Raw genomic sequence first — 12,974 nt, 5'->3', positions numbered from 1 at the left:
CATGAAGTGGGCAGCTCTGCACACACAGATCAAGGGCAGCAGTAAACAGTTTAATCACATGGATGAAAATAAGAAGTGTCTCACCACAGTAAGGACCTAAACATTCTTGCCTTTTGTTCTACCATCAAGATACCTGACTTATCCAAGCCAATTAAAAGAACCAACTTTGCTTTAGTTTGCTTTTTTGCAAAGCCCAAATTTTATTAGAGGATAGATCCATAACTAACAATACAATAAACACAAAACGGTTTTCTAAAGAGTTTAATTAAAATGAGCTTAAAACAATCAATGCCTTCAGCTGCTATTCTCTACATCCAGATAAAAGTTTAATTAGTACCAACCCTGAATTTAGCAGTTTAGTTTTCCCAACATTTAGCCATTGTTTTTAGAACCCAAGCAGCCCTTTATAACCAAACAACGTAGGGTTATTCTTCCTTTTTCTGTTCCAAGTTTTATCCTGCCTCACTGTCAGACCTGTCATGAGAGACTGCAGTGACAAGAGTGCCAAGGCATTATTTAATGCAAAATGGATATGAAATTTAGGAAACCAATGGATGAACTTCATAATTATAATTCTGGGGAGAAGTGGGACAAGCAATCCAATCAACTCAAATCTGCGTTTAAAAGAATCTAATATGGGGTTAGACCTTGAAATCTTATAATGACATGGAGAAATCATGATAATCTGCTACTAATAATCATTTTTTAACAAATTCAAACCCCAAAAGAGTAAAAGGACTCACACTTAAAAACATTTCACTTAGCATAGAACCAGGGTAAACTCAAATTAAGCCTGGATTTTCCTAAATGTTATCATACAGAGCTTCACTTTATAATTGCAGCTTGTATTTTACAAAAGAGATATTTTATCTTTTTTTATCATGGGATTCACTTTCACCAGTTTACTACTGGAACTTTTAGAGAGGAATCCATGGTTTATCATAGCTTCCTGCAAATCTTTCTATTTAAGAAAAACTTGCTCAACACTTCACTTTCGTCTATCTTACTTGTGGTTCAGATGCCACAGAACTGGGCAAACCCTTTTCCTTTCCAAAGTATCCAAAGATGTAGATGCCCAGGGGTCAGAACACTATTGATTACCAGGCTGGCACCTCTTAGGAGAATTACAATTTTCATTCAAATGTAGGCCAGATTAAATCAAATCCTTTTGTTCAAATGCTTGCAGTACAAACAATAGTCAAATAACAGCCCTAAAGCATTCCTACCAATCAACTACTGGAAACAAATGTCATGAAGCCCCTGGAAGCCACCTGGATCACTCAAAGCAAGTCTTCGAGCCTTCAGATTTCGCTCTGAATCTTTCGGGAGTCTTTTGTGACCTAAAATTACAAATCTATTATTAGCTTCGGTAGTATAGCACAGCAAACATTCTCATTTGTGATCAAAGATATAAATCAGAAAACCTTGGGCTCAACACCAAACAATCTGACGGTAATTCCAGCTTTTTTGGGTGAGTTTTCATCATTTAATATCTTGCTAGCGACTATTAATTTTAATTGAGTACCTTTCCGCCATCATTTGTCTTACCTCCCAGGGAGCGGCTGGGCATGACACGTGCCTGTGACGTTTTCCGATCACGTGGATCCTTCATTATGGGAGGGCAGGAGAGAAGAGGAAAAGCCAGCGTGAGGGAGAAGCTAACGAGCTAAGGCGCAGGCGGCTCAAGCTTGGGCCTGCAGCTCTGCCGGGCGCCGCGGCTGCTCAGACACTCGGTCATCGTCAGTTATCGCATCTGACGGCACTTCCTATGAGTGTGTCATCACTCGGGCCGGGCACCCCAAGCCCTGCCCCTCGATCCAGGGGCACTTTCTGCAAGGCCACGCTGCCAGGTCACTAGAAGTGCCCGCCCACCGCGCCACCCCCAAGCTACCCCTAACACAACCCTCTCCTACCTGAGTCAGCGCTGCCAGGAGGGGCCGGTGGGGGCTGCTGGGCGGGCACGTGCCGGGCACCTCGGGGGCACTCAGGCGGCCTCGGCCGTGACCACGCAGGCTCCGCCGGCTGTGTCATCGCGGGGGCCGCACGGCAGGGCAGGGGCGCCCGCAGCCTACCCGATCTCATCCGGCGCCGGGTTCCCTGAGGAAGAAGCACCGGCGTGAGCGGGGGCCCCCGGCACCCCCACTTCCTATTCCGGCTTCTCATCCCCCCGGGGACCCCGGAGCCGGGGCTGGCAGAGGGGGCGCTCGGACGGCCCCCACATAGTCGCAAAGAGGCGCCGTCCCAGGCGCAGGCGCAGGCAGCACCGGCCTGGCCCCGCGCAGGCGCAGGCAGCACCGGCCTGGCCCCGCGCGCAGGCGCAGGGAGCACCGGCCTGGCCCCGCGCAGGCGCAGGGAGCACCGGCCTGGCCCCGCGCGCAGGCGCAGGGAGCACCGGCCTGGCCCCGCGCAGGCGCAGGCAGCACCGGCCTGGCCCCGGCGCGCTCCCGGCCTCCCTGCCTCCCTGCCCGCCTCCCCTCCGTCGGGCCGGGCCGCACCTACCTCGTGCAGCGGCGCCTCAGCCTCCACCCCCGGGCTCGGAGGCCGGCGCCGGGCCGCCCCGAAGGACCAGCCCGAACGGCCGAGACATGGCGGCGAGCGCGGCGGAGAGAGAGCGAGTGCGCCCGGGCCGCCCTTCTTAAGGGGCCGGGACGTACCATCCCTGAGCGCGGCCGGGGGCGGAGGGGAGCTCGCGGGAATGGAATCGTCCGCCCGGCCACGTGGGCAGGAGCGGGGGCGGGGCTAGGAGCCCCTTTGTGTGGGCCCGGAGAAAGGGCGCACGTGCTGAGCGCCTGCTGTGTGCCCCGGAGCCGGCTTTGGCGCCTGCTGTGTACGAAGGGCCAGGCCGGACGGCGGAGTGCAGGAGCCGCCCCCGGGCACCAGATGCGGGTGGCAGGGGCAGCACCGGAGCCGCAGGGGGCGGACTGCCGGCTCACACACCCCGGAGGTGCCCGGGCCTCCAGCCTGGCAGCCCTCAGCCTTACACCACAGAGAGTGGCCAAGGCCAGAAACGAGTCTGGTCCGTCGTGGCGACTAGAAAGTAGTGGAGGTTAAATGGGAAAGGGTGCTGCTGCTTCAGAAATAAAGACTTTCATAGGGCCAGTTTTGTTTTTGCAAGGCCACGGGCTTAAGTGACTTGCCCAAGGCCACACGGCTAGGTCATGATTAGGTGCCTGAGGCCGGATTTGAACTCAGGTCCTCCCGACTCCACTAGCCACCCCCATAGAGGCAGTTATTAAACATTTACTAGCGCACCCTTTGAGCTGAGCTTTTCTCCTTACCCAGGATTCTTTCTATGAGACTGAGCTGCCTTCCCTTTCCTATACGGGCGATATCTGGCCTAGAGGGAAAGGCTAGTATTGGGATAGCAGTGTGACATCACATTCCTTCATCCACACACCTACTATGTAGCTGCAAGAGGAAATGTTTGTCAGAAAGTCACAGAAAGGCCAGCTAGGTGGCTCAGCAGATAGAGCACCAGGCCTGGAGTCGGGAAGAACTGAATTCAAATCCTCCCTCAGACACTTATTAGCTGTGTGACCCTGGGCGAGTCACTTAACCTCAGTTACCTCCAGAGAAATGAAGTCATTGGAGAGCTTTTAGCATAAAAGTGACCTAGTAAGATTTGCATTTATTTTGTTGGAAGACAGATTGATTGGAGGTGGAATGGCTGATTAGGGAGAAGTGATTTGGAGGCTTTTGTAACAATGCAGATGAGAGCAGATGAGGCTTGGATTAGTGTGGCAATAGAAGGGGACGTGTCAAGAAACATTTATTAAGCACCTACTATGGACCTTCACAGGGAGAGGTTGGGGATGGGACAAGAGTTGGCCAAGGCTTGACTATGTATGGGAAGTGAAGATCTGAAGGTTGCAAACCAGTATATCTGGAAGGATGTTGGTGTCCTCAACAGAAATAAGGACACTGAGGGGCGGCTAGGCGGCACAATGGATAGAGCACTGGCCCTGGAGTCAGAAGTGCCTGAGTTCAAATGCAGCCTCAGACACTTAATAATGACCTAGCTGGGTGGCCTTGGGCAAGTCACTTAACCCCATTACCCTTGCAAAAACCTAAAAAAAATAAATAATAAAGTAATCAATTGAATTTATAAAAAAAAAGAAATAAGGACATTGAGAGGAAGGAGACAGAGTTGGGGAAGAAGACAGACTTGGACAGACCAAGTGTGAGATGCCTGTAGGACATCCAGATGAAAATACCCAACAGGCACTGGGTGATGCTGGGCTTCAGAAGAGGACAGAGATTTGGTCAAAGCACTTAGATCCAAGAAGCATCCACAGAAAGGGAGTGATTGATGAGAGTTTTATTACATAATTTATTGCAGGTTCTATGTATTGCATATATTAATAAATTCAAATCAATACAAATTTATTCAATGCCCACTAAGTATAAGACACTGTGCCCTGAAGATACAAAGACAAGAAATGACAAAGCTCTTTCCCTCGATGACCTTACAATCTTTTTGAAGGAAAATGATATGTATACAAATCAGAAAGATACAAAGTGCAGTGCAATGGAGGCAAAGAAGAGATCCAGATAAGTCCAGGAAAATGGGAGGAGAGGGAGCCCCCTTCCAGCTGAGGAGCCTAGGACCTGGGAAGTGGTAGTATTCAAGCTGAACCTAGAAGGAAGGTCACCAATGCAGGACAAGGATGGGACAATCAGACATTCTGCAGGCCAGTCAATTGGAGGAGACGGTCAGTAATCCAGTTTGGCTTGAAAAGAGAGTGGAGAGAGCAGGGGACCATCCTGCCGAGTGAGTAGGAAAGTGAGACTGGAAGCTGACAGTTACAAGAGCTTTGAACATGAGACTCATTTGACAATTCATTTGGTATCTCTTATGGACTCCTTCACTACTAATGGTTTCCTACAAAGCCTCATTGCCTTGTGGAAACAACTGGAAGGCTGCATCAAGCAGCCAATTGACCAGCATCTATGAAGCACCATCCTAGGGGCTGGGAGTACAGAAAAAGAAGAAAGAAGAACCAGCTCCGGGTTACATTCTAGGTCGTCCTCTGGAAGGTGCTGCCAAGGCTTCCCAGAGTACACGTTAACTGTCCAACTGCAAAGGGTTCATCCCCAGCAAGCTGGCTCCCAGATGATGGTTTTTGGTAGTCCCCACAACTCATGAAGAGGCTTACTAAGATGGAAGGTTGCCTCAGTGGAGGGGACACATACACCGATGAAACTGGGCCTCTGAAGGATGAGATTCCATAGTGTACTGGATGTTAGGGGAGAAGATTAGGGAGATATCAAAGTCGCCCCATGGTGCTCATCATGTCCTGCCCTATCGTCATCTCTCCACCACCGCTGTCTTGCCTCTTCTGGACTGTCAGTTTCTGGTACCAGGGAACCCATTTTTGTTTGGGAAGACAGTGTCTACACACAATCAGAAAGTGAATTACCTCTCAACTCTGTGAATGTAGACACAGCCTGGCCATCTGCCTAGTCCCCATGTGAGAGCCCCCGTATCCAACAGGGTCAACAGGGCTGGTCTTTTAGTTCCTGAGAATGACAGCCAGGCGAGTCCTCATCCCCACAGCTGGTCCCCTGGGTCCACCCTTGCAGGCCCTTAGGGCCAAGGGGATTGATTTGGGGGGAGCTTCAGGGACCCCCCCCCAGGATCAGAGTTTGATGTCATCAAAATCAACCCCCCTCTTTTTAGAAAACAAAGAGGAAAGTTCTTAGCCATAGGACTTAGCAAGTAAATAGCAGATCCAAAGGCCTCCTTATTCTAGATCCAGAAATTTTTATGCTGTATCATGCAACTGCTACTACTACTACTACTGCTGCTGCTGTTGCTGCTGCTGCTATTATTACTCTTGCTGCCACTCCCGCTGCTGCTGCTTGCCAATGATATTTCTACTAATATGCCCAATAAAAGCTAGCATTTCTAGAGGGCTTTTGAGGTCTGCAAATCACCTCACAAATAAATCATTTGACCCTCACGACAGTTGTGTGAGGTAGGTGCTGTTATCCCCATTTTACAGATGAGGAAACTAAGGCTCAGAAAGATAAGTTGGCTTGCTCAGGGACCAACAGCTAGTAAGGACCTGAGGCAGGAGTCAAACCCAGGTATTCCCAGCTCCAAATGGCCCCAGCCGCCTTGCAGAGCATTGGGTTACCATTGGAATAGGTCTTCAAGATCATCTAGATCACTCTGTAGTTTACAGATGTGGAAACAGAGAACAGAAATGATTTATCCAAGGTCACCCTGGTGTGGTACACTGGAGAGGAAACAGGGTTCCATCCTAACCTAAGTGTCGAAGGCAGCTTTACTCTAATATCGCAAGAAGAATTGAGCATGAGAACCCATGTGGGCCCCTGTGCCCAAGATACTTCTGCAGTCAGGCACCCAGGACCGTGGGGGAAGGGCTTCCCTCCCTCCATGGGTCAGCACAGTGGCAGGTTTGGCTCCAGATCTGTCTCCTCGGCATCAGCACTTGATTCCAGGCTCTGCTGCATTGGTCATCGCCTTGCTCAGGAGCTGAAAGTCCGTAGGGGCACCTGGTCCTCTGAGGTTGCTTCTTCCCTGGTCCTTGATGACAGCAGCCGCCTCCAGGCCGTACCTATAACAGAGAATAAAGCTCAAATCATCTGAAGTGGTGATAAGGAGAGAGGGATCGGTCGGGCATGGTGTATCGTTTTAGGAAATCATCGCAGATGGGCAAACACCCAGGGAATGCCCGCCTTGACCCCACATCACCCACAAGGTCAGATCCAACAAACCACAGGGAAAAACTAGAGCAAAGAGAGGGCTATGAGACACTCCCTTTGGATCACTAGATATTGGACCCTCAAGGCTGTCCCAACCAATCCCCTCATTTTCTGAAATTCAGAGAGGCTGAAAGATTCCCCCAAGGTCACCCAGCTAAGAAGCAGAAGCAAAATTTCGATCCAGATCCTTTGATTCCAAATATGGGTAGTTGTCTTTCATGCTCAAAGAGGACCAAAATGACATTACTATGTCGGGATCAGGGTACAGGGTGTCCAATTGTGACTGATCGGGATGAGCTCAGAAGGCTCTACCACGGGTGGCACACAATTACTCCAGCTCTCTTTCAACTCTTCCCCCTTGGTTTCCTTGGATGCTGGATGCCCCTACTGGAGTTCTTACCAATTCTTCTCCCTTTGGCCAGAGAAGCTACTGCAAGGGATTCAGGGTTGTGGTTGGATGAAAAGCACAGAGTCACAAGAGAGAGCCATAAATAAAACTATAGAAATGGAAGGACATTTAGAACTCCCCCCACCCCCCATCCAACACAGAAGAAAACTGAAAATATTTGCCCAAGTTCACAAAGCTGATTAGTATAAGGACCAAAAGTAGTAATCCAGGGCTTCTGATCTCCACCCTGCCCCAAGTCTGGGAATCTTTTTATTTGTTCATTTTATAATGACCCCTTTAAGGAAGGCAGAACCTTTTAATTCTGAAGTGGCCTGCAAATAACAAAAATTAGTATAAATTATATGAATATATAATTTATAATAATTCTCATTCATCTGCCTTTTTAAAAAATACAAACTGCTGATGATGTTTGACCACCATTCTCTAAGAAGACCATGACACCAGGGAGGTGATACCATGACAAGTTGAATTGGATTTGAGTGAGGGAGACAGTGCTAAGTCACCAGCCTCACTTTCTCCTCCAGAGCCATCTAGGTCCAGTGACCAGATAGGAATCAGGAGGACTGAAGATGGCCCTGGCAATCAGGGTTGGATAAGTTACCCAAGGTCACACAGCTAGTAAGTGTGTCAAGTGTCTGAGGCTGGATTTAAACTCAGGTCCTCCTGACTCCAAGGCCAGTGCTCTAATTCTGCACCACCATATTGCTACATGTATTAGGAAACCAAGGCTTTTAAAGGCGTGAGTTCTTCTCCAGGTAGAGAAGAGACTTCAGAGGTTCTCTAGACTAATCCATTCATTTTACAGATAGAGAAATTGAATCCCGGAGAAGAATGGCTAGAGTCACATAGTAAGTGTCTGAGCTAGTAGTCTTGTGTATTTGTATTCACCATTTTCTCTACTATATGTAGGGGCTGAGCTAACTTAATGAGCATTTAATATTTATTAGGCCCCCACTGTATACAAAGCATTGGAGAATGGGATGGGTGTTGTTCTTGGATTTCCATCCCTTACTGAAATTGTGAAATTGTGAAATATCTTGATGCCTTGCCTTCAGGGAGTTCGTTTTTTAACTGAAAATTCTACAGAAATGGGACGGATCAGGCAGGGATCATGTTTTTAAAAAATAACTGAGTAGGGGTGGCCAGGTGGCGCAGTAGATAGAGCACCGGCCCTGGAGTCAGGAGTACCTGAGTTCAAGACACTTAATAATTACCTAGCTCTCTGGCCTTGGGAAAGCCACTTAACCCCATTGAAAAAACTAAAAAAAAAAATTACTAGCTATGTGACTTTGGGCAAGCCATGAATAATTTTTTTTTAAAAAGTAACTGAAAAGATTGAGCCCAAACTTATTTCTTATACCTGTAGAAGATGAGAAAATTCTACATACACACCAGCAGTTACGCCCCTTGATGAAAGCAAGGGAACAGATTGACTTTTAGAGACAATGTCCTACCACAGACCACATCAGAGAAGAGATCATCAAGTTTATGGTCTACAAAGGACCTATACAATCACCTGAAACTGTTAACTCTTTCCTCTACCTTGCTTGGGACCCAGGGGAGTAAGTAGTCATGTTCTTCCTGAGTCCCCACAATAGTCATCTAGATACCAAAAGTCTTAGGGGTGAGAAATGATGGGAAGATTCATCTTTTCTCCATTGGCTGCTGTTGTATGGACAGCTGAACTGTCTGCTCTGGCTACCTTAGATGAGTGTCCCTTGCCTATTTCTGAGATGGTCAGAGCCAGGCCTGGGGGGGGAGCAGACTCACCTGAATGGGCCTTTCCCAGCTCCAAAGTACCCTCTGGTTCTTCCTTCAACGTCTGTAGCTCCTTCTCCCATGTGGCCCAGTTCACTTCCTCTACTCTGTAGACATAATTATCGCAGGATCATAGATTTAATGCTGAAAGACATCTTGGAGGCCTGAATTCAATTCCCTCATTTTAAGAATATACTCAGGCCCCTGGAGGTTAAATGATTTTAATAGGGTATCAGTCAGAATTAGAACTCAGGTTCTTAATAAATAAATGTCTGTTGTTTTATTCATTGCTAAAACATGGACTGTAAGGTTGAGGGAGGCAGCCCCAGGGACCAGATGGGGATTGAGGGATAGGCAGAAGGGTTAAAAAAGTGCCACTGAACTTCAGCTCAAACAGCCCCAAAACTAGTCAATTAAGTCATATCATCAAGTGTTAATTAAGCTCCTGCTGTGTACAGACCCCAACCAAACTAAATGCTAGAGATAAAAAGAAAAGTAAAAACAGTAGCCTGTTTCAAAGCAAGGAATTGCCACCTCCCAATGGGGAGTATTACCGAAAAGAGCAGGTCAGAAACTCTGACTTTATATGAAAGTAAATTTATCCCTCCCTCTCTCCTTGTTACAGAAAAAATATAGAATAAAATTTGTTAAATAATTTTATTTGTATAAATTTTATCTTCTGTTTTTGGTTTCTTGTTTAGTATTCATGAATCTTGATTTAAAAAAATTATGGCTAAAGGGATCTTAAAATCTGGCAGTGATCTGGCCTCTGGAAGCCCCAGTTTACCCCCTCCCACCACTGGGAACCCAGGATCCCTTTCCCAGTTTATCCTTCCCTAGGGAATATCTAAACCAAAGAACCCAAGGCAACTCCCACTTTTGCTGGGCCTTGCTCCCTTTTCTCCTACCCAACTAAAATTTTATGGTTGTTTTCAACTACAGAATAAGTGGTCCCTTGGGTAAGTCACATATTGACTTTGGAGTAATAAGACCTGAGTGCAAGTCTCATTGTGGAGACTGTCCTTGTGACCTTAGGTAAATCACAGCCTCTCAGGACTCAGTTTCCTCATCTGTAAAAGGAGCAGGTTGGATCAAATGGCCTCCAAAGTGACTTAGAAGTGATACAGAGGACTGAATGACGTTGGACTTCATCATCAGGAAGACCTGAGTTCAAACTTGACTCCAGTGTGACCCGAAGCAAGTCACTTCCCCTCTGTTTGCCTCAGTTTCCTCATCTGTCAAATGGGGATTGATAACGGTGCCCCCTCCTCGAGTTGTGAGGGTTAGATGAGACACTGTTTGAAAAGTGCTTCGCAAACCATAGAGGGCTAAATAAATCCCAGACGTTCCCACAATGATGAGGCTTTGAGGGCCTTTCCAGGCTTGAATACATCGCTTCGAAGACATGGGAGTCTTAGTAGACTGGGACCCCAGAATGGATTGACAGTACTGCATGGCAAACGTGAGCTGGGGTCCAGAATGAGGGAGGTGAGACACCCACCTTCCTTGGTCCTCATCCTTCATAGCTGGAACCACCACGGGAATGGACAGACCCATGGCTTGCTGCCATCTTCTGGCAGAGAGGGATATGATGGGAAGTTGGAGAGAAGTCCAACTGGACACCCTGAACCTTCTTGCTCTGTTTCTGATTCTGCCAGGCTTCCTGAACTCTCAGGACCACGTCCCTCCATTTGTCTCCGCCCCCCCATCTTATTTATGTTGCGGGGAATCCCTCTCCCGGGTCTGACAATTTAAAACGTTCCTCTCATTTGGTGAAGAAAGGCTTGATTCCCTTTGAAGGGAGGGAGAACTGGATGGTACTAGTTCAAATCCTTCATTTTACAGATGAGGAAACTGAGGACCAGTCAGTTCATGTCAGAAGCAGACCCTCTGACTCCTTCCTCCCAAGCTGTCCATCGGGGGAAGAGCTGTCCAAGGTCCCAGGAATGGAGCAGCACTGAACCAGACTCTCTGAACCTTGAGCTCTGTGGTTCTTCCACCAATCTTTCCACCATGCAAAGGTCCCTGTATGCTTCTGTCAATACACCCAAGCTCAAATGAGTGTTAGAGAGCTTGCCCTGTCATACTGGCAATCTAATTTGGGGTTCCCAGTCTCCTGAGATGGCCATGGACTGGAAGGGACCCCACAGCATCGTCACTGGATTTGAACATTATGGGGTTTATAGGGCTCTAAAGACTAAATGAAAAGGAGTGAAAGGACATTGGGAGGGAATTATCGATGGATATAGCTCCCTCCTGGGGTGGTAGATGAGCCTTTAAAATAGCCGACCAAATGGAAGGTGTGACTGGAGTCAGATGAGGGCAGGGTCCTGGCATCAGGGAAGCTGACTGAGGTCACCAGTCTAATGTGCTCACCAAACTCCTAGGTAGAGGAGCCTCCACCCCAGCATTATGGGGGAGGTGGAAACTTCCTTCCACTTTCACGATGCCCCACTCCAGCTTACCTGAAGCACCATCTCTCATCGGGCTTCTGGTCCAGAGTGGTGCCCACTGTAAGGAGAATGCCCGACCGTTCCTTCTTCCTCTTGCACCACCAGTAGCCCCTCTCCATCTCGAGGACTGATATGGCCCTCTGAGAATAGAAGAGGTACATCAAGGATGAGCAGAGCCCCCTCTCTCTCAGGTTGGAAGGCAGGGCCCATCGGGAAATGAGAGGAGAGGAGGAGCTTGTGGTCCTGGGACAAATGGGACTGACAGCTATCCTCCTCATAATCAAGGTCCTGGACTTCTGCTGACTTCTGCCAGCCATCATCATCAGGTCTCTGTTCCTGGCCAGTAAGATCATTAAGTCCAACCTCCTCATTTTGCCAAGGAGGAAACCCAGGCACAGAGCAATCAGGTGACTTGGTCCCACTTCCACAGCTCCTTCCTCTTTCTCTTCTATTCCCATATATCCCCAATACCCCAGGGAAGTGATCTGGATATAGAGACCATTCAGTCAAACCCTTATTTTATAAAGGAGGAAACTGAGGCACAGAGAGTGAAGAGATCCACCCAGGTTCACCCATATAGGCAGAACCAGGAATCTCCTTTTCCGGCATCATTACTGCCTTGATATCCTCTGAACCAGAGGAGAGTCAAACCCACCCCATCCCTCTCCTCCAGCATAGACACTGCCATGGAAAGCAGACTGGGTGTGAGTTTGGGCAATCTGGGGCCAACCCCTGGCTCTGCCTATTTCCTCCCTTGCTAAAGGAGGGGACAGAGGCCAAGTTGCAGATTGGCGGCTGCGGGCTGACCTGCAGCTTCCAGATGCTCCAGCTGTCCGTGGCCACGTTGTTGACGGTCTCGCTCATGAGGGCAATGAGCATGTTGAGCAGGAGGATGTAGGTGAGCAGCACATAAGCCAGCAGCAGGAACATGGTGAAGCTCTCAAACTGCAGCTCCTCATGGAACTCCAGTTCCCCCATGCCGATGGTGAACTTGAAGAGCTCCAGGGAAGCCTCCACGAAGCCTCTGTAGGGGACCTTGGCCTCCTCTGCCTGGGACTGGTTGGAGAAGGTGGCCAGGGGGGCTTCTCGGCTCAGGCTCACCAGCGCTGGAAGTCAATCAGTCCATTAACTTTTTTTTTTTTGCTTTTTGCAAGGCAATGGGGTTAAGGGACTTGCCCAAGGTCATACAGTTAAGTAATTATTAGGTGTCTGAAGTTCAGATTTGAACTCAGGTCCTCCTGACTCCAGGGCTGGTGCTCTATCCACTGCATCACCTAGCTGCCCTTCCATTTACATTTAAGTATTCAGACACTGTGCTAAGTTCTGAGGCAGAAGATGGTCCCTATCCTCAAGAAATTTTCCATGGAACGGAGGAGACAGCGTGCACATAATAGCCAGGTGTGCGCCAGATAAATAAGAGATCATCAACAAAGGGAAGATACTAGAGCTAAGGAAAATTGGGAAAGGCTTCTTCTGAAAGGTAACAGCTTAGTTGGGACTTGAAGGAAACCAGAGAAACCAGGAGGCCGAGAAGAGGAGGGAGAGTATGCCAGGCATGGGGGGAGGGAAGGGGGTTGTTTGTCCTTACTTCTGGAAGAAGACCATGACATCAGGAAGGTGAC

General features: G+C 48.5%; 1 protein-coding gene, 1 long non-coding RNA gene and 2 other non-coding genes across 7 annotated transcripts in view; all 4 read right to left on the bottom strand.

Moving 5' to 3' along the window:
* Positions 1–175: 175 nt before the first annotated feature.
* On the bottom strand, positions 176–2,616 carry LOC141488871 (uncharacterized). The gene is made up of 4 exons (XR_012468837.1): positions 2,500–2,616; positions 1,914–2,097; positions 1,549–1,606; positions 176–1,340 (listed from the first exon to the last, which is right to left on the bottom strand). It is a non-coding gene; the product is annotated as an uncharacterized LOC141488871 (long non-coding RNA).
* Positions 1,414–1,488, bottom strand: LOC141490337 (small nucleolar RNA SNORD65). The gene has a single exon (XR_012469175.1). It is a non-coding gene; the product is annotated as a small nucleolar RNA SNORD65 (small nucleolar RNA).
* Positions 1,721–1,788, bottom strand: LOC141490316 (small nucleolar RNA SNORD49). Its single transcript, XR_012469156.1, has one exon. It is a non-coding gene; the product is annotated as a small nucleolar RNA SNORD49 (small nucleolar RNA).
* A 1,687-nt stretch (positions 2,617–4,303) lies between the features above and the next one.
* TRPV2 (transient receptor potential cation channel subfamily V member 2) overlaps positions 4,304–12,974 on the bottom strand; it is a 42,077-nt gene continuing 33,406 nt past the window's right edge. For all 4 annotated transcript variants that reach the window (XM_074189282.1, XM_074189283.1, XM_074189284.1 and 1 more), the window contains 4 exons: positions 12,160–12,458; positions 11,365–11,492; positions 8,912–9,006; positions 4,304–6,584 (listed from right to left, as the gene is read on the bottom strand). In XM_074189282.1, coding sequence (XP_074045383.1) covers positions 6,496–6,584; positions 8,912–9,006; positions 11,365–11,492; positions 12,160–12,458 — 611 coding nt within the window. In that variant the 3' untranslated portion in view covers positions 4,304–6,495. The remainder of the gene's footprint in view (positions 6,585–8,911; positions 9,007–11,364; positions 11,493–12,159; positions 12,459–12,974) is intronic.

This window comes from Macrotis lagotis, chromosome 5 (genome assembly GCF_037893015.1).
Source record: "Macrotis lagotis isolate mMagLag1 chromosome 5, bilby.v1.9.chrom.fasta, whole genome shotgun sequence".
Lineage (NCBI taxonomy): Eukaryota > Metazoa > Chordata > Mammalia > Peramelemorphia > Peramelidae > Macrotis > Macrotis lagotis.
The sequence above is the reverse complement of the archived record's forward strand: the minus strand, read 5'-3'. Positions and strand labels throughout refer to the sequence as shown.